At 53.5% G+C, this 20,937-nt stretch overlaps 1 protein-coding gene and 1 long non-coding RNA gene across 2 annotated transcripts in view; both read right to left on the reverse strand.

Annotated features, from left to right (window-relative positions):
* Positions 1–20,937, reverse strand: part of LOC121320131 (reelin-like) — a 170,826-nt gene that overhangs the window by 4,543 nt on the left and 145,346 nt on the right. The window contains exons 50-66 of the mRNA XM_041258389.1: positions 18,681–18,858; positions 14,090–14,283; positions 13,205–13,461; positions 11,764–11,918; positions 11,226–11,440; positions 9,367–9,544; positions 8,971–9,146; positions 8,549–8,655; positions 8,037–8,279; positions 7,148–7,323; positions 4,387–4,460; positions 3,748–3,909; positions 3,287–3,444; positions 2,451–2,670; positions 1,551–1,748; positions 1,332–1,430; positions 193–198 (exon numbers count right to left, since the gene is read on the reverse strand). Of these exons, the coding sequence (XP_041114323.1) occupies positions 193–198; positions 1,332–1,430; positions 1,551–1,748; positions 2,451–2,670; positions 3,287–3,444; positions 3,748–3,909; positions 4,387–4,460; positions 7,148–7,323; positions 8,037–8,279; positions 8,549–8,655; positions 8,971–9,146; positions 9,367–9,544; positions 11,226–11,440; positions 11,764–11,918; positions 13,205–13,461; positions 14,090–14,283; positions 18,681–18,858 (2,796 nt within the window). The remainder of the gene's footprint in view (positions 1–192; positions 199–1,331; positions 1,431–1,550; positions 1,749–2,450; positions 2,671–3,286; positions 3,445–3,747; positions 3,910–4,386; positions 4,461–7,147; positions 7,324–8,036; positions 8,280–8,548; positions 8,656–8,970; positions 9,147–9,366; positions 9,545–11,225; positions 11,441–11,763; positions 11,919–13,204; positions 13,462–14,089; positions 14,284–18,680; positions 18,859–20,937) is intronic.
* Positions 4,823–7,141, reverse strand: LOC121320132. The gene is made up of 3 exons (XR_005950793.1): positions 6,830–7,141; positions 5,153–5,364; positions 4,823–4,933 (listed from the first exon to the last, which is right to left on the reverse strand). It is a non-coding gene; the product is annotated as an uncharacterized LOC121320132 (long non-coding RNA).

Consider the following 20,937-nt stretch of genomic DNA (forward strand, 5'->3'; position numbering starts at 1 on the left):
AAAAAACTTCTAGTAATAATCAGAGTTCTTATCGAAAAGGAAATAGACTTGAAGAAAGCTGCGTTTTTTTTTCTCCGGAGAAGAAGCAAACCACACTTTCCTCTTGCACTGCAATGCTGGAGCTGTCAGGAAGAGTCGCGTTTCCAGAGTGCTGACAACATTTTACTGGCTGCGGAGTGGCAGAGAACTTACCTGACTCTAGTGCCACGCCAAAGGGAGCAGATAACAAAACAGAGTACAAGTTAGAGAGCGGGCTGGGCGGGAGGAGGGGGGCGTGCGACCGCTCAGGAAGGTCTGAGGGGGGAGGGAGGGGCCCGCCCAGGGGTCAGGGTCAGTGCTTTGAAAAAATAAGTTAGAAACGAGACATTGCAGCCGGCAGAGAGAGAGAGAGAGAAGACATTGCAGCCGGCAGCAGAGAGAGAAAGAGAGAGAGAGCACACTCCTTATAGTATGCACCTATCAGCTGTCTTTGCAGGTATGGTATATTACTGTATCTGTTCAATCTTGACAAACCCTCTTCATCTGACTGTGTTGAAAGAGCAGCTCTCTGATCCCTGATCCATCTCATTGGGTTACTGCCCTGCCTAGCAGACTGGATTCCCGTTGCACTGCAGGTATGGGAGTCAATCTGCCTTGCAGTTGCAGCAACCTGGTAGAAGCTCACTCTGACCAATATGTAAAGCAAGCAGCCTGTTTCCACCTTAGAAATGCTACAGACGAGCCGAGAAGAGCTGGAGATCAAGCCAGGGCTGAGGCATTGGCTAATGCCTTTATCATGCCCCACTTTGCTGGTTACTGTGATTCTCTTTTTGCTTCTGTATCGAAACTTGTGAACACCAACTCTCCTGAGTACATCACTGACAGTACTAAGATATGATTGCTAAGCTGTAAAGTCATCTCCCATAATACCTTCCAGATCTGCTACAAGTCTGAAGACTCTAGGTGGCACTGCTTTCAGCTGCAGAGCACAGGTCACCTTGACAAAAGGCGCTGTAGAAATCTGTATTGTATTGTATGATTTTTATTCTAATCTGTTCTTTGCTATTATTATATTATTTTCCCTTTCTGTTCTATTCCATTCAATTCAGCTCCTGTCCATTCTCCTGCTGGGCTGGAGCAGCTCTGCCTTTCTCAGATTAGCAAACCCACAACTCTGAACTCTCCTCACACTCTTTACCCCCTCGCTGCTGTCCTGGACCTGGATTCAACCCCAAGCTCACAGTTCCCGAGTGAGAGTCCTCATCTCCCTGGAGGCACTGAGGCAGGGAGGGACCCCCCCGGCACAGAGAGAGGGATGGAGGTGAGGGGGGATGGGGGGTGTGGATACTCACAGAACGACTTCCACGTGGTCAAGGGCCCACTGGTCGTGACCCATCCCGTTGTGCCGCGGTTGCCACCAGCGGAGCTGCACCCCTTTGACTCGCGCCTCCCTGTGGAGACAAAGAACGCAGCGTCAGGGAATAACGGAAAGCTTAGTGAGGACCATCCCTGTAACCATGCAGCACCTGGGCCCTGGCTGTGCTGGCCGGCCGGCCGGCCAGATCACTCACAGTGGGATGTTGTAGGAGATGCGCTGTGCCTGGATGAAGTCCTTGGGCTGGTGCTGGGCAATGACGTGCCAGGTGATGCCGTTGTTGATGCTGTACTGGAGGAGCACAGCCTTGTCCACTGTGTTGGGTTGGCCCAGGTCCATGTTACAGCTGTCAGTCTGGGCCATGCTGCCGATCTGCAGCACAAACATGATCTTACTGGAAAAGAAAGAAAGAAAAAAAAAGATCATGCCTGGCAGCTGAAACCCTAGCGTGGCTCTCTCAGCACCCTGTGGAAGGACACTTCATGTACACCTCGCTTCTCAGCACCCTGTGGAAGGACACTTCATGTACACCTCGCTTCTCAGCACCCTGTGGAAGGACACTTCATGTACACCTCGCTTCTCAGCACCCTGTGGAAGGACACTTCATGTACACCTCGCTTCTCAGCACCCTGTGGAAGGACACTTCATGTACACCTCGCTTCTCAGCACCCTGTGGAAGGACACTTCATGTGCACCTCGCTTCTCAGCACCCTGTGGAAGGACACTTCATGTGCACCTCGCTTCTCAGCACCCTGTGGAAGGACACTTTATGTGCACCTCGCTTCTCAGCACCCTGTGGAAGGACACTTCATGTGCACCTCGCTTCTCAGCACCCTGTGGAAGGACACTTCATGTGCACCTCGCTTCTCAGCACCCTGTGGAAGGACACTTCATGTGCACCTCGCTTCTCAGCACCCTGTGGAAGGACACTTCATGTGCACCTCACTGTGAAAAGACACTGTGTCATCTGAAGGGGTCAGCACCCCTACAAACCATGGGTTAGCGGACGGTCACCCCGGGGTCATTGTCTCTGTGTTGCCCTGTCTGTCAGGCCAGGTTTGGGGGTAGGGGTGTTGAGCAGCGATGGGTTCTTTACCTGGCTCGTGTGAGGTCCAGGGGCCGCGTGACGGCCTGTCTCGTCTTGCAGCCGGTGAAGTAGAGCGAGTCCCCGTGAGCATGAGGGGAGAGCTGGCCACAGCCGCTGCCGATGCTCCCACCCTGGATCTGCTGCCAGTTCACCTCTGTCACGCGCGCCGACTCGAAGTTGTCCTTGATGTAGCTGGGCAGGTCGCTGGAAGAGATGGAGCAGTCGTCACCTGCGATAGAAGAGGGGGGTGGGGGACAGGGTTAGAGGAACATGGTTACAGCTGCAGCCTGATGCAACTATAGGGCTGAGTGCTTAGACCAGACTTGCTCAGTTGAAATGTGAAATGTGATTCTTTACACTGATATTTTGTAATGTGATACTTTGTAAAAGTTGTAAGTCGCCCTGGATAAGGGCATCTGCTAAGAAATTAATAATAATAATGAAGAAGAAGAAGAATTATTATTATTATTATTATACACTGACTGTGATGAGATCCACTGGGCCGGTATCAGACGTGTGAGTGTGCAACTATTCAGCAGCAAAGATGGGAACGCAGAGGATCTCGGTAAGTTCACCAGCCATGACAGTGCGTACCTGTGCAACCAGCTCATCCCTCAACGCAGAGTCTGTCCAGACCCAGTGAACAGAACGCTCACCCAGCTGCAGTTTAGACACACAGCTAGCACTGCCTCTGGAGGTTTGTCTTGACACAGCTCTCCAAAGAGTTATGATTGGCTACTACCCGGATGCAAAGGGAGGGCCCAAAGCAACCAAGATCACTGTGAATGCCATGCATTCGCTTTTCATCTTGCAACAAAGTATGTCCATTATTTTATTGAGCCCACCTTGGTGCCCCTCATCGCAGATGCACACCGCCCCGCTGGTGCAGTAACCGTGTCCACTACACAGTCTGGGACAGGCCTCCCCGATATACACCTGGTCCACTGCCCAACTCTGCTTCTCCGCACTGCCCTCTCTCTGAATCCACCGGAACTGCGTGGCACTGCAGGGGAGAGACACGGGATAATCGCTCAGTCTTTATCTTTCTGCGTGTAGCAGGGTTGAATCTGCCTGTCAATGCAGCACGTGTGTCTTCCCTGAAATGCAATTCAGATTGTTGCTTTCTAATTTTTTCATTTAGTGGAAAGCTGAGAGAAGTAAGTTTGGTTTATATCTAGACAAGTACAGACATCGTCTTCTTGTTGTGCTTGGTCAAGACCTGCTTGACGTGAGCCTATCAATGCAAGCAGAGCTTCATGGCAGCAGGAGAGTCTGAGTGCGAGTACTGGCAGGCAGACACACAGACCTAGAGGAGACGTGGTCGGGGAGCTGCACTGTGACCCGGCTCCAGGTGGAGCTGTTGACAGCGCTGTAGATGGTGGCCTCGTGGAACTGGAACGGGGAGCAGCCCACATTGTTCACTGAGGAGGGGAGGCACTCGTCCTGAACCTGCTGCCATGAGTCCATCCTGAGAGAGGGGGGGGGGGGGGGGGGAGGGAGGGAGGGAGGGAGGGAGAGAGAGAGAGAGAGAGAGAGAGAGAGAGGAGAGAGGGAGAGGGGGAGAGGGAGAGAGGGAGGGAGAGGGGAGAGAGAGGGAGAGAGGGAAAGGGAGAGGGCAGGAGTGAAGGAGAGAAAAACAACAATTATTGGATATCGTCAATGAATGCTACATTTGTATTACAGTATATGGATGCATAATGAATACATACAGTAGTGAATATATAATTTAATTAAAACTATATTCTTTATTAAACATGTGTGTGTCTGTCTATGTGTGTGGCTTATTTCACCAGTTGGCCTAGATCTAGCAAGACACATTCAATACCTAGAATAAGTTTTGGCAAAATTTACTTTGAACTTGGTGGGTGAATTTCATCTCTTAGACCTGCTATTATCTTGCTCAGCTCAGCCCCTGACAGTGCAGTGGAGTGGCATGCTCACTGACCTGGCGTCCTTCCTGTACTCCAGCAGCACTGAGTGGAGCTCCCCACAGCTTTCCACCTCACAGCCCACCACGATCTGCCGGGCGAGACACCCACAGTTACTCACAGAAACAGCACACAAGCCCGGGTACAAACAGCAGCCCCCAGTACAGAACTGATTCAAAGGAGTGGACTGAAATACCAGTTAGAAAGCAACAATGTTACTGTAGCTCCAACAACTATTCATTCCACAGGGGACAATGAGAAAAATCCTGGACAAGGTTTGGAAAATAATTTAAATTTTTCAGCATTGCACTGAAATGATCCTTTTTTATTTAAAGGGAGGGGGGGAGGGGGTTAAGTAAAGCTGAGGCACACAGGAGTGAGGATTTTAACAGTGAGGGCCAACAATGTCTTATATATATATATATATATATATATATATATATATATATATATATATATATATATATATATATATATATATATGTGTGTGTGTGTGTGTGTGTGTGTTTGTGTGTGTATCCCCATTTGTACAGCAGTGGAAGGGATCCTGAAGCTAGCTGTTACCTTGAACTGCAGGGTGCAGCCTGGCTGGATGATGAGCTCGCGGGTGGTCAGGATGTTGTGGGTTAGGGTTAGGGTTAGGGGTAGGGATCCTGAAGCTAGCCGTTACCTTGAACTGCAGGATGCAGCCTGGCTGGATGATGAGCTCGCGGGTGGTCAGGATGTTGTTGGGTTAGGGTTAGGGTTAGGGTTAGGGTTAGGGATCCTGAAGCTAGCCGTTACCTTGAACTGCAGGGTGCAGCCTGGCTGGATGATGAGCTCGCGGGTGGTCAGGATGTTGTGGGTTAGGGTTAGGGTTAGGGTTAGTTATCCTGAAGCTAGCCGTTACCTTGAACTGCAGGATGCAGCCTGGCTGGATGATGAGCTCGCGGGTGGTCAGGATGTTGTGGGTTAGGGTTAGGGTTAGGGTTAGTGATCCTGAAGCTAGCCGTTACCTTGAACTGCAGGGTGCAGCCTGGCTGGATGATGAGCTCGCGGGTGGTCAGGATGTTGTGGGTTAGGGTTAGGGTTAGGGATCCTGAAGCTAGCCATTACCTTGAACTGCAGGGTGTAGCCTGGCTGGATGATGAGCTCGCGGGTGGTCAGGATGTTGTGGGTTAGGGTTAGGGTTAGGGATCCTGAAGCTAGCTGTTACCTTGAACTGCAGGGTGCAGCCTGGCTGGATGATGAGCTCGCGGGTGGTCAGGATGTTGTTGGTTGGGTTAGGGTTAGGGTTAGGGATCCTGAAGCTAGCTGTTACCTTGAACTGCAGGGTGCAGCCTGGCTGGATGATGAGCTCGCGGGTGGTCAGGATGTTGTTGTTAGGGTTAGGGTTAGGGTTAGGGATCCTGAAGCTAGCCATTACCTTGAACTGCAGGGTGTAGCCTGGCTGGATGATGAGCTTGCGGGTGGTCAGGATGTTGTGGGTTAGGGTTAGGGTTAGGGATCCTGAAGCTAGCCATTACCTTGAACTGCAGGGTGTAGCCTGGCTGGATGATGAGCTCGCAGGTGGTCAGGATGTTGTGGGTTAGGGTTAGGGTTAGGGTTAGTGATCCTGAAGCTAGCTGTTACCTTGAACTGCAGGATGCAGCCTGGCTGGATGATGAGCTCTCGGGTGGTCTGGATGTTGTTGGTTAGGGTTAGGGTTAGGGTTAGTGATCCTGAAGCTAACCGTTACCTTGAACTGCAGGGTGCAGCCTGGCTGGATGATGAGCTCGCGGGTGGTCAGGATGTTGTGGGTTAGGGTTAGGGTTAGGGATCCTGAAGCTAGTTGTTACCTTGAACTGCAGGGTGTAGCCTGGCTGGATGATGAGCTCGCGGGTGGTCAGGATGTTGTGGGTTAGGGTTAGGGTTAGGGATCCTGAAGCTAGCCATTACCTTGAACTGCAGGGTGCAGCCTGGCTGGATGATGAGCTCGCAGGTGGTCAGGATGTTGTGGATTAGGGTTAGGGTTAGGATTAGGGATCCTGAATCTAGCCATTACCTTGAACTGCAGGGTGTAGCCTGGCTGGATGATGAGCTCGCGGGTGGTCAGGATGTTGTTGGTTAGGGTTAGGGTTAGGGTTAGGGTTAGGGATCCTGAAGCTAGCTGTTACCTTGAACTGCAGGGTGCAGCCTGGCTGGATGATGAGCTCGCAGGTGGTCAGGATGTTGTGGGTTAGGGTTAGGGTTAGGGTTAGGATCCTGAAGCTAGCCATTACCTTGAACTGCAGGGTGTAGCCTGGCTGGATGATGAGCTCACGGGTGGTCAGGATGTTGTGGGTTAGGGTTAGGGTTAGGGATCCTGAAGCTAGCCATTACCTTGAACTGCAGGGTGCAGCCTGGCTGGATGATGAGCTCGCGGGTGGTCAGGATGTTGTGGGTTAGGGTTGTGGGGTTAGGGTTAGGGTTAGGGCTAGTGATCCTGAAGCTAGCTGTTACCTTGAACTGCAGGATGCAGCCTGGCTGGATGATGAGCTCGCGGGTGGTCAGGATGTTGTTGGTTAGGGTTAGGGTTAGGGTTAGTGATCCTGAAGCTAGCCGTTACCTTGAACTGCAGGGTGCAGCCTGGCTGGATGATGAGCTCGCGGGTGGTCAGGATGTTGTGGGTTAGGGTTAGGGTTAGGGTTAGTGATCCTGAAGCTAGCCATTACCTTGAACTGCAGGGTGCAGCCTGGCTGGATGATGAGCTCGCGGGTGGTCAGGATGTTGTGGATTAGGGTTAGGGTTAGGATTAGGGATCCTGAATCTAGCCATTACCTTGAACTGCAGAGTGTAGCCTGGCTGGATGATGAGCTCGCGGGTGGTCAGGATGTTGTGAGTGTTGTCCAGTTTCTTGTTTGGCCAGTACAAGTGGAAGGAGGGGTTGCCACAGAAACCAGCGGTGCGCACCGCATTGGGGTAGAAACTCCAGCTCTCCTCATGGGACACGCCCTCTGAGCACAGTGCATCGGAGTAGAGAGAGAGAGGGAGAGGGAAGAGAGAGAAGAAGAGAGGGAAGAAGAGAGAGGGAGAGGGAAGAAGAAAGAGGGAGAGGAAAGAAGAGAGGGAGAGGAGGGAGAGGGAAGAAGAGACAGGGAGAAGGAAGAAGAGAGAGAGTTACACCAAGTAGGCAGTGATCAGGTTCTGCTGCTTTAAATGTTTGAACTAGTCAGTGTTCTTCAGTGTTGCTAACCCGGTTGTGAAACACACAGCTTATACATTTTAAAAGAGACCATTCTGCAGAATAATGGCAGAACACCGTACTTAAAAATAGCATGTGTGTGTGTGCGTGTGTGTGCGTCAGTGTGCGTGTGTCAGTGTCCATATGCGTGTCTGTGTTTGTGAGTCTGTGTCAGTGTGTGTGCGTGTTAGCGTGTGTGTGCGCATGCGTGCACGTGTGTCGTATGTGTGCGTGCGTGTGTCGTGTGTGTGCCTGTGCGTGCGCGTGTGTGTGTGTGTGCAGGGCACCTTCCAGAATACCCTGGTGTATAAGGTGGGGAGTGTGTCTGCAGAGTTGACTCATGTGGGCTAAGCCAGGTATAGAGAACATATGCATCACGTATAGAGAACAGAAACACAGGGAAAGAGGTGGAGAGAGAAAGTGGCAGCATTTTAGAGATAGCAGTAAGAGAGTCTGCTATAAAAGAAGGATTGAAGCTGAGCTCACCATCGTCGAAGTTGTCCACCAGCTGGCTGGGATTGATCTCCGCCCCTCCGATCAGGATGTTATCGAGAGCCCACTGAGCGCGGTCCAGGTTGGGCACTGCCTTCCCATCAGTCAGGACGAAGGGCTGCCACCAGCGCAGGCGAGTGGTGTTGGTCTGAGCCTGGTCAGGAAGGATGATGTAGTCACGCCTGACCGCAACGTACTTCTGATAGTCCATCTCATGGAGCAAGGTCCAGGACATCCCTACAAGAGCAAAGAGCCATGAAACAGAAAACACCTCCCTCTTCTAACCACTAGACCACATTGCTTCCCTCCCAGTCCCTTGGCTGTAAGCCCTAGATCACACTGCCTTCCAGCCCCTCAACTCCATCTAATAGACCACACTGCCTCCCTCCCAGTCTCTCAGCTCCATCTAGTAGACCACACTGCCTCTCTCCCAGTCTCTCAGCTCCGTCTAACAGACCACACTGCCTCCCAGTCCCTCAGCTCTCTCCTCTGCTTCAGAACAGTACCTCCATCGCTGGAGTAGTCCAGCAGGACCCCCTCTTTCCGACAGGCTGGCCGGTGGCAGGTTGTCATGTTGTTCTCGCTGCCGATTCGGGCCCAGTACTCCACAAACCTGGGGCAGGAACAGAGCAGAGTCACGCTGTCAGGAGCGCAGTGAGAAAGATATGAAGGTGTCCCCAGAGAAACTGAGCCCCTTCTGTGCAAACTTCATCCCTAATACAGCTGCTGGAAATCAAGGTCAGTAAATTAGGTCTACAAACAAAAATGCTATCTCTCTTCCCTAATTATAAAACCGGTTACCTTTTTGTTTACAAGTGAACCCTTGCCTATGCAGAAGTAGTATTTGAATTCCTGGATGCATTTGTAGTATTTACACACATCCCATGTGGAGAGTCTGTCCCCTCTCTCCCCTCGGGTCGACACTCACTTGGATCCGCGCAGGTCCAGGTCGGTGGTGACTGCCTGTCTGGTGTTGGCTCCCCCGAAGTAGAGCGCTGTGTCCTCCACCAGCACCCCGCAGTCCGTGCAGGGGCGCCCCCCCTCCAGGGAGAGCCACAGGTCTGGCTGCAACTCGTCCGTGTTGAAGCGCTCCTTCAGGGAGCTCTGCAGGATTAAATCCAGCCCGGCCATTATATACATGGGATGCAGCATACTCAATAAAATACAGTGCTTGTTATCCAATGCTTCTCAACCATACACATTATAAATAGGATACAAATTATATTAGAAATATTGTGGTATGTGTCCAGAATGACTTGCCTCAGTAGGGTTTAACTGGATTCATTGTGATTGCTCTCAACCTTGTAATGTAGTTATCTCTTACCCTGAGAGTCTGGCTAAGGTAGCAGTTGGGTCCGGAGAAGCCAGGATCACAAAGGCACCTTTCCTTCAGGCAATCTCCATGGCCGCCACAGTTGTCGGGGCAAGCGGGTCCTATGTAGAAGCTGTCAATGGCCCACTGCGTGGCCGAGTATTTCTGATAGAAGCGGAACCTCACAGCGCTGGGGTGACAGAGAGATGAGGATTAAACATTTTAGTGAAACAGCAATGTGAAGGAGTGGAGGATACAATGTGAAAGGATATGCAATGTAAAGGGGTAGAGGATGCAATGTGAAGGAGTGGAGGATGCAGTGTGAAGGGCTGGAGGATGCAATGTGAAGGGGTGGTGGATGCAGTCTGAAGGGGTGGAGGATGCAATGTGAAGGGGTGGTGGATGCAATGTGAAGGGGTGGAGGATGCAATGTGAAGGGGTGGAGGATGCAATGTGAAGGGGTGGTGGATGCAATGTGAAGGGGTGGAGGATGCAATGTGAAGGGGTGGAGGATGCAGTGTGAAGGGGTGGTGGATGCAATGTGAAGGGGTGGAGGATGCAATGTGAAGGGGTGGAGGATGCAATGTGAAGGGGTGGAGGATGCAATGTGAAGGGGTGGTGGATGCAATGTGAAGGGGTGGAGGATGCAATGTGAAGGGGTGGAGGATGCAGTGTGAAGGGGTGGTGGATGCAATGTGAAGGGGTGGAGGATGCAATGTGAAGGGGTGGAGGATGCAATGTGAAGGGGTGGTGGATGCAATGTGAAGGGGTGGTGGATGCAATGTGAAGGGGTGGTGGATGCAAAGTGAAGGGGTGGTGGATGCAGTGTGAAGGGGTGGAGGATGCAGTGTGAAGGGGTGGAGGATGCAATGTGAAGGGGTGGAGGATGCAATGTGAAGGGGTCGAGGATGCAATGTGAAGGGGTGGAGGATGCAATGTGAAGGGGTGGAGGATGCAATGTGAAGGGGTCGAGGATGCAATGTGAAGGGGTGGTGTATGCAATGTGAAGGGGTGGAGGATGCAATGTGAAGGGGTGGAGGATGGGTGGTGGATGCAATGTGAAGGGGTGGAGGATGCAATGTGAAGGGGTGGAGGATGCAATGTGAAGGGGTGGTGGATGCAATGTGAAGGGGTGGCAATGGATGCAATGTGAAGGGGTGGAGGATGCAATGTGAAGGGGTGGAGGATGCAATGTGAAGGGGTGGTGGATGCAATGTGAAGGGGTGGTGGATGCAATGTGAAGGGGTGGTGGATGCAATGTGAAGGGGTGGAGGATGGTGTGAAGGGGTGGAGGATGCAGTGTGAAGGGGTGGAGGATGCAATGTGAAGGGGTGGAGGATGCAATGTGAAGGGGTGGAGGATGCAATGTGAAGGGCTCGAGGATGCAATGTGAAGGGGTGGTGTATGCAATGTGAAGGGGTGGAGGATGCAATGTGCAACGTGAAGTGAAGGGCTGGAGGATGCAATGTGAAGGGGTGGAGGATGCAATGTGAAGGGGTGGAGGATGCAATGTGAAGGGGTGGAGGATGCAATGTGAAGGGGTGGAGGATGCAATGTGAAGGGGTGGAGGATGCAATGTGAAGGGGTGGAGGATGCAATGTGAAGGGGTGGAGGATGCAATGTGAAGGGGTGGTGGATGCAATGTGAAGGGGTGGAGGATGCAATGTGAAGGGGTGGTGGATGCAATGTGAAGGGGTGGAGGATGCAATGTGAAGGGGTGGAGGTTGCAATATGAAGGGGTGGAGGATGCAATGTGAAGGGGTATGCACTGTGAAGGGGTGAAGGATGCAATGTGAAGGGGTGGAGGATGCAATGTGAAGGGGTGGTGGATGCAATGTGAAGGGGTGTTGAAGGAATCTGCAGTCACTTACTTGCCAGTGAGCTGTCCAGGTAATGGGTAGATGACTCGTTTCCACCCTAGAGCAGGGAAGAAAACGGAGGGCTGGGAGATCTGTCCGGAGCACTGCGGGTCTGCCGGGAGGCACTGGGGCACCAGGTACTGCCAGCTCACCCCGAAATCCACCGAGTACTGGACATGCACCTGGCTCTGAGATGCCTTCTCTGTGCTCCGACAGCCCACCGAAATCTGAAGAACAAAGAGTTTGCATTCACTCTTAGCAAATCTCCTACACTCAGACCAAGGTTCTGACTCATACTCTTCTGTGCTGTCCATTTTTAGTCTACAATTAATTATCCAAGCCTTCAAAAGCATCTTGCCTATCATTACCCTACCAAAAGTTTAGTGAATTGTTTTTCGATAGGTTGATATTTTTCTTGTGAAGTCAATGGAATCTGAAATACTGAAAAAAGGGACTTGCAAGAAGGCAGGTGTGCTACTGACAGTTAAAAGACTGTTTTAGCTCTTGAGTTGTTGGCTGTCTGTCAAGAAGTCTGGAGAGAGGCACTGACCTTGAACTGCATGATCCAGCCCTGGGTTGGGGTGAGGTCGCGGGTCACAGCGTACACCTCACGCCCGTCGTGGCTCCCGCACACCATCACGCCATCGGGGGAGTCGCAGAACCGCTCCACCAGGCAGTCATCATGGAACATCCAATGCTCACTCACTGAGAATGAGGAGACAACAATCACACCCAAACCACACCTTATACAGAAAAATTACTCACGTGCAAAGTATCAAAACATCCATCTGACCAGCCACCTGATTTATTCCTCGCCCTCTCACCTATGTCACATTCCTCCACTCTCCCTCTCCCCTGTGCCCTCTCCCCTATGTCCCACGCCGTCTGCCCTTCTTCACTTTTCCTCTCTCACCTGTGCCCCACTCTGTCTGCCCTTCCTCACTCTTCCTCTCTCACCTGTGCCCTCTCACCTGTGCCCCACTCCGTCTGCCCTTCCTCACTCTTCCTCTCTCACCTGTGCCCTCTCACCTGTGCCCCACTCTGTGTGCCCTTCCTCACTCTTCCTCTCTCACCTGTGCCCTCTCCCCTGTGCCCCACTCAGTCTGCCCTTCCTCACTCTTCCTCTCTCACCTGTGCCTTTTCCCTGTACCCTTCCTCACTCTTCCTCTCTCACCTGTACCCTCTCCCCTGTACCCTTCCTCACTCTTCCTCTCTCACCTGTGCCCTCTCACCTGTGCCCTCTCACCTGTGCCCTACTCAGTCTGCCCTTCCTCACTCTTCCTCTCTCACCTGTGCCCTCTCACCTGTGCCCCACTCCGTCTGCCCTTCCTCACTCTTCCTCTCTCACCTGTGCCCTCTCACCTGTGCCCCACTCTGTGTGCCCTTCCTCACTCTTCCTCTCTCACCTGTGCCCTCTCCCCTGTGCCCCACTCAGTCTGCCCTTCCTCACTCTTCCTCTCTCACCTGTGCCCTCTCCCCTGTACCCTTCCTCACTCTTCCTCTCTCACCTGTACCCTCTCCCCTGTACCCTCTCCTCACTCTGTTCCCTCTCACCTGTGCCCTCTCACCTGTGCCCTCTCACCTGTGCCCCACTCTGTCTGCCCTTCCTCACTCTTCCTCTCTCACCTGTGCCCTCTCACCTGTGCCCCACTCCGTCTGCCCTTCCTCACTCTTCCTCTCTCACCTGTGCCCTCTCACCTGTGCCCCACTCTGTGTGCCCTTCCTCACTCTTCCTCTCTCACCTGTGCCCTCTCCCCTGTGCCCCACTCAGTCTGCCCTTCCTCACTCTTCCTCTCTCACCTGTGCCTTTTCCCTGTACCCTTCCTCACTCTTCCTCTCTCACCTGTACCCTCTCCCCTGTACCCTTCCTCACTCTTCCTCTCTCACCTGTGCCCTCTCACCTGTGCCCTCTCACCTGTGCCCTACTCAGTCTGCCCTTCCTCACTCTTCCTCTGTCACCTGTGCCCTCTCCACTGTGCCCACTCCCTCACCTGTGCCCCTCTCCTCTGCCCGGGACTCCTGTAAGATCCTGCCAGTGGGTGCAGAGTCAGCGGGTGCCCTCTCATGCTGGGGCAGTGCAGCTCCGCTGAAGGTGTCCATGATGCCAGTCCTCTCGGTTGCCGAGCCTCCGATCAGCACGTTGTCCAGCGCCCAGTCGTTCTGGTCCACCCCGTCATGTTTGGGCTGCCACCAGCGCACCCGCACTCCCTCCTCCCGAGCAGCAGGGGGCAGCAGCACGTTGAGAAAACTGGTGAGGCACAAAGTAGTACAGCGCAATGGAGCCGTGATGAGCTGTGATAAACACAACGCACCAGGGACAGCGCAGGGGAAAATGCAGGGCTTCACAGAGTCACTGCAAGACCATGTGTGGGGCTGTGTGTGGGCGTGTCTACAGTGATTACCTTACAAAAGCATCCCTACAAAAGCTACTTTATGGAGATGTAGGGCATGTCTCCATAATACTGAAACATTACGAACACATAAATGCAGAGTATTCATATCCATCCATGCCCCTTTGAAGTTAAGAATAGGAAATCTACACAGACTGTCGTGCAAAGACTGCAAGATAATCTCTCAACTTGATTACAGGTAGCCACCGAACACTTCTAAAAAATACTGTAAGCTACTATAGTGACTAAACCGATATTTACTTTCTTAATCTGTTTTTATAGACCCTGTTGTGGTTTAACATTTCGAATTCTTTGTCCTGGACATGCTAAGATCTACACTCTCAGTGATGTTAAAGGTGTAGTTGTTGCTGATGGTTTCCAGTGGGGGCGTGACTTATAATAAACTCTATGAGCAATGTTAGTGCACAATGTTAGTGCACACTTATGCACGTCTCTCTTGCTTACAGGATATCAAAGCAGCCTTACCCCGGCTTGTTGTACTGGTCGTAGAAGATCTCAGTGAGCAGGGTCCAAGTGACGCCTCCGTTGACGCTGAACTCCAGCAGCACGCCCTGGTTGCGCTGGCTAGGAGGGATCAGGCAGCCATACATGAAGTAGAACTGGATGAACTCCGCGCTGGTTAGGTTCAGATCCACCGTCACGAGCTGCCTGCTGCAGCCCTGCCAGAATGCACACAGGGAGAGGAGCGTTACAGACAGGCTGCATCACCGGAGACACTGCACCTCCATTCTGAGAGGAGCGTTACAGACAGGCTGCAGCACCGGAGACACTGCACCTCCATTCTGAGAGGAGCGTTCCAGACAGGCTGCAGCACCGGAGACACTGCACCTTCATTCTGAGAGGAGCGTTCCAGACAGGCTGCAGCACCGGAGACACTGCACCTCCATTCTGAGAGGAGCGTTCCAGACAGGCTGCAGCACCGGAGACACTGCACCTCCATTCTGAGAGGAGCGTTCCAGACAGGCTGCAGCACCGGAGACACTGCACCTCCATTCTGAGAGGAGCGTTCCAGACAGGCTGCAGCACCGGAGACACTGCACCTCCATTCTGAGAGGAGCGTTCCAGACAGGCTGCAGCACCGGAGACACTGCACCTCCATTCTGAGAGGAGCGTTCCAGACAGGCTGCAGCACCGGAGACACTGCACCTCCATTCTGAGAGGAGCGTTATAGACAGGCTGCAGCACCGGAGACACTGCACCTCCATTCTGAGAGGAGCGTTCCAGACAGGCTGCAGCACCGGAGACACTGCACCTCCATTCTGAGAGGAGCGTTCCAGACAGGCTGCAGCACCGGAGACACTGCACCTCCATTCTGAGAGGAGCGTTCCAGACAGGCTGCAGCACCGGAGACACTGCACCTCCATTCTGAGAGGAGCGTTCCAGACAGGCTGCAGCACCGGAGACACTGCACCTCCATTCTGAGAGGAGCGTTACAGACAGGCTGCAGCACCGGAGACACTGCACCTCCATTCTGAGAGGAGCGTTCCAGACAGGCTGCAGCACCGGAGACACTGCACCTCCATTCTGAGAGGAGCGTTCCAGACAGGCTGCAGCACCGGAGACACTGCACCTCCATTCTGAGAGGAGCGTTCCAGACAGGCTGCAGCACCGGAGACACTGCACCTCCATTCTGAGAGGAGCGTTCCAGACAGGCTGCAGCACCGGAGACACTGCACCTCCATTCTGAGAGGAGCGTTCCAGACAGGCTGCAGCACCGGAGACACTGCACCTCCATTCTGAGAGGAGCGTTCCAGACAGGCTGCAGCACCGGAGACACTGCACCTCCATTCTGAGAGGAGCGTTACAGACAGGCTGCAGCACCGGAGACACTGCACCTCCATTCTGAGAGGAGCGTTACAGACAGGCTGCAGCACCGGAGACACTGCACCTCCATTCTGAGAGGAGCGTTCCAGACAGGCTGCAGCACCGGAGACACTGCACCTCCATTCTGAGAGGAGCGTTATAGACAGGCTGCAGCACCGGAGACACTGCACCTCCATTCTGAGAGGAGCGTTACAGACAGGCTGCAGCACCGGAGACACTGCACCTCCATTCTGAGAGGAGCGTTCCAGACAGGCTGCAGCACCGGAGACACTGCACCTCCATTCTGAGAGGAGCGTTCCAGACAGGCTGCAGCACCGGAGACACTGCACCTCCATTCTGAGAGGAGCGTTATAGACAGGCTGCAGCACCGGAGACACTGCACCTCCATTCTGAGAGGAGCGTTACAGACAGGCTGCAGCACCGGAGACACTGCACCTCCATTCTGAGAGGAGCGTTCCAGACAGGCTGCAGCACCGGAGACACTGCACCTCCATTCTGAGAGGAGCGTTCCAGACAGGCTGCAGCACCGGAGACACTGCACCTCCATTCTGAGAGGAGCGTTACAGACAGGCTGCAGGCTGCAGCACCGGAGACACTGCACCTCCATTCTGAGAGGAGCGTTCCAGACAGGCTGCAGCACCGGAGACACTGCACCTCCATTCTGAGAGGAGCGTTCCAGACAGGCTGCAGCACCGGAGACACTGCACCTCCATTCTGAGAGGAGCGTTACAGACAGGCTGCAGCACCGGAGACACTGCACCTCCATTCTGAGAGGAGCGTTATAGACAGGCTGCAGCACCGGAGACACTGCACCTCCATTCTGAGAGGAGCGTTCCAGACAGGCTGCAGCACCGGAGACACTGCACCTCCATTCTGAGAGGAGCGTTCCAGACAGGCTGCAGCACCGGAGACACTGCACCTCCATTCTGAGAGGAGCGTTATAGACAGGCTGCAGCACCGGAGACACTGCACCTCCATTCTGAGAGGAGCGTTCCAGACAGGCTGCAGCACCGGAGACACTGCACCTCCATTCTGAGAGGAGCGTTCCAGACAGGCTGCAGCACCGGAGACACTGCACCTCCATTCTGAGAGGAGCGTTACAGACAGGCTGCAGCACCGGAGACACTGCACCTCCATTCTGAGAGGAGCGTTCCAGACAGGCTGCAGCACCGGAGACACTGCACCTCCATTCTGAGAGGAGCGTTCCAGACAGGCTGCAGCACCGGAGACACTGCACCTCCATTCTGAGAGGAGCGTTACAGACAGGCTGCAGCACCGGAGACACTGCACCTCCATTCTGAGAGGAGCGTTACAGACAGGCTGCAGCACCGGAGACACTGCACCTCCATTCTGAGAGGAGCGTTCCAGACAGGCTGCAGCACCGGAGACACTGCACCTCCATTCTGAGAGGAGCGTTCCAGACAGGCTGCAGCACCGGAGACACTGCACCTCCATTCTGAGAGGAGCGTTACAGACAGGCTGCAGCACCGGAGACACTGCACCTCCATTCTGAGAGGAGCGTTCCAGACAGGCTGCAGCACCGGAGACACTGCACCTCCATTCTGAGAGGAGCGTTCCAGACAGGCTGCAGCACCGGACAGACAGGCTGCAGCACCGGAGACACTGCACCTCCATTCTGAGAGGAGCGTTACAGACAGGCTGCAGCACCGGAGACACTGCACCTCCATTCTGAGAGGAGCGTTCCAGACAGGCTGCAGCACCGGAGACACTGCACCTCCATTCTGAGAGGAGCGTTCCAGACAGGCTGCAGCACCGGAGACACTGCACCTCCATTCTGAGAGGAGCGTTCCAGACAGGCTGCAGCACCGGAGACACTGCACCTCCATTCTGAGAGGAGCGTTACAGACAGGCTGCAGCACCGGAGACACTGCACCTCCATTCTGAGAGGAGCGTTCCAGACAGGCTGCAGCACCGGAGACACTGCACCTCCATTCTGAGAGGAGCGTTCCAGACAGGCTGCAGCACCGGAGACACTGCACCTCCATTCTGAGAGGAGCGTTCCAGACAGGCTGCAGCACCGGAGACACTGCACCTCCATTCTGAGAGGAGCGTTCCAGACAGGCTGCAGCACCGGAGACACTGCACCTCCATTCTGAGAGGAGCGTTACAGACAGGCTGCAGCACCGGAGACACTGCACCTCCATTCTGAGAGGAGCGTTATAGACAGGCTGCAGCACCGGAGACACTGCACCTCCATTCTGAGAGGAGCGTTCCAGACAGGCTGCAGCACCGGAGACACTGCACCTCCATTCTGAGAGGAGCGTTCCAGACAGGCTGCAGCACCGGAGACACTGCACCTCCATTCTGAGAGGAGCGTTATAGACAGGCTGCAGCACCGGAGACACTGCACCTCCATTCTGAGAGGAGCGTTCCAGACAGGCTGCAGCACCGGAGACACTGCACCTCCATTCTGAGAGGAGCGTTATAGACAGGCTGCAGCACCGGAGACACTGCACCTCCATTCTGAGAGGAGCGTTATAGACAGGCTGCAGCACCGGAGACACTGCACCTCCATTCTGAGAGGAGCGTTACAGACAGGCTGCAGCACCGGAGACACTGCACCTCCATTCTGAGAGGAGCGTTCCAGACAGGCTGCAGCACCGGAGACACTGCACCTCCATTCTGAGAGGAGCGTTCCAGACAGGCTGCAGCACCGGAGACACTGCACCTCCATTCTGAGAGGAGCGTTATAGACAGGCTGCAGCACCGGAGACACTGCACCTCCATTCTGAGAGGAGCGTTCCAGACAGGCTGCAGCACCGGAGACACTGCACCTCCATTCTGAGAGGAGCGTTCCAGACAGGCTGCAGCACCGGAGACACTGCACCTCCATTCTGAGAGGAGCGTTCCAGACAGGCTGCAGCACCGGAGACACTGCACCTCCATTCTGAGAAGGGCGTTCCAGACAGGCTGCAGCACCGGAGACACTGCACCTCCATTCTGAGAGGAGCGTTCCAGACAGGCTGCAGCACCGGAGACACTGCACCTCCATTCTGAGAGGAGCGTTACAGACAGGCTGCAGCACCGGAGACACTGCACCTCCATTCTGAGAGGAGCGTTATAGACAGGCTGCAGCACCGGAGACACTGCACCTCCATTCTGAGAGGAGCGTTATAGACAGGCTGCAGCACCGGAGACACTGCACCTCCATTCTGATAGTGGCAGTGTTGTTTAAGTGAAAATTTTCACAGAAGCAGTTTCTGTGACTCACCCCGCTGAAGTGCAGTGCAGTTCCAGAGGCGACGGCTCCACACACCCCGCTCAGCTTGCCCCCGTGGAGCAGCAGCCAGTTGTGCGCGGAGGGGGCTCGGTTGAAGTTGTCCTTCAGCTGGGTGGGCAGGGATCCCTCAGGCTCATCACAGTACAGACCCTCCCACTGAGAGTCACAGCTAGAGACACAGAACACAGAGCAATCCACTGAGAGTCACAGCTAGAGACACAGAACACAGAGCAATCCACTGAGAGTCACAGCTAGAGAGAACACAGAGCAATCCACTGAGAGTCACAGCTAGAGACAGAGAACACAGAGCAATCCACTGAGAGTCACAGCTAGAGAGAACACAGAGCAATCCACTGAGAGTCACAGCTAGAGAGAACACAGAGCAATCCACTGAGAGTCACAGCTAGAGACAGAGAACACAGAGCAATCCACTGAGAGTCACAGCTAGAGACACAGAACACAGAGCAATCCACTGAGAGTCACAGCTAGAGACACAGAACACAGAGCAATCCACTGAGAGTCACAGCTAGAGAGAACACAGACCAACCCACTGAGAGTCACAGCTAGAGACACAGAACACAGAGCAATCCACTGAGAGTCACAGCTAGAGACACAGAACACAGAGCAATCCACTGAGAGTCACAGCTAGAGACACAGAACACAGAGCAATCCACTGAGAGTCACAGCTAGAGAGAACACAGAGCAATCCACTGAGAGTCACAGCTAGAGACACAGAACACAGAGCAATCCACTGAGAGTCACAGCTAGAGACACAGAACACAGAGCAATCCACTGAGAGTCACAGCTAGACAGAGAACACAGAGCAATCCACTGAGAGTCACAGCTAGAGAGAACACAGAGCAATCCACTGAGAGTCACAGCTAGAGAGAACACAGAGCAATCCACTGAGAGTCACAGCTAGAGAGAACACAGAGCAATCCACTGAGAGTCACAGCTAGAGAGAACACAGAGCAATCCACTGAGAGTCACAGCTAGAGACACAGAACACAGAGCAATCCACTGAGAGTCACAGCTAGAGACACAGAACACAGAGCAATCCACTGAGAGTCACAGCTAGAGAGAACACAGAGCAATCCACTGAGAGTCACAGCTAGAGAGAACACAGAGCAATCCACTGAGAGTCACAGCTAGAGACACAGAACACAGAGCAATCCACTGAGAGTCACAGCTAGAGAGAACACAGAGCAATCCACTGAGAGTCACAGCTAGAGAGAACACAGAGCAATCCACTGAGAGTCACAGCTAGAGACACAGAACACAGAGCAATCCACTGAGAGTCACAGCTAGAGACACAGAACACAGAGCAATCCACTGAGAGTCACAGCTAGAGAGAACACAGAGCAATCCACTGAGAGTCACAGCTAGAGACACAGAACACAGAGCAATCCACTGAGAGTCACAGCTAGACACAGAACACAGAGCAATCCACTGAGAGTCACAGCTAGAGACACAGAACACAGAGCAATCCACTGAGAGTCACAGCTAGAGAGAACACAGAGCAATCCACTGAGAGTCACAGTTAGAGAGAACACAGAGCAATCCACTGAGAGTCACAGCTAGAGACACAGAACACAGAGCAATCCACTGAGAGTCACAGCTAGAGACACAGAACACAGAGCAATCCACTGAGAGTCACAGCTAGAGACACAGAACACAGAGCAATCCACTGAGAGTCACAGCTAGAGACACAGAACACAGAGCAATCCACTGAGAGTCACAGCTAGACAGAGAACACAGAGCAATCCACTGAGAGTCACAGCTAGAGACACAGAACACAGAGCAATCCACTGAGAGTCACAGCTAGAGACACAGAACACAGAGCAATCCACTGAGAGTCACAGCTAGAGAGAACACAGAGCAATCCACTGAGAGTCACAGCTAGAGAGAACACAGAGCAATCCACTGAGAGTCACAGCTAGAGACACAGAACACAGAGCAATCCACTGAGAGTCACAGCTAGAGAGAACACAGAGCAATCCACTGAGAGTCACAGCTAGAGAGAACACAGAGCAATCCACTGAGAGTCACAGCTAGAGACACAGAACACAGAGCAATCCACTGAGAGTCACAGCTAGAGAGAACACAGAGCAATCCACTGAGAGTCACAGCTAGAGACACAGAACACAGAGCAATCCACTGAGAGTCACAGCTAGAGACACAGAACACAGAGCAATCCACTGAGAGTCACAGCTAGAGAGAACACAGAGCAATCCACTGAGAGTCACAG

This window comes from Polyodon spathula, chromosome 8 (assembly GCF_017654505.1).
Source record: "Polyodon spathula isolate WHYD16114869_AA chromosome 8, ASM1765450v1, whole genome shotgun sequence".
Taxonomy (NCBI): Eukaryota; Metazoa; Chordata; class Actinopteri; order Acipenseriformes; family Polyodontidae; genus Polyodon; species Polyodon spathula.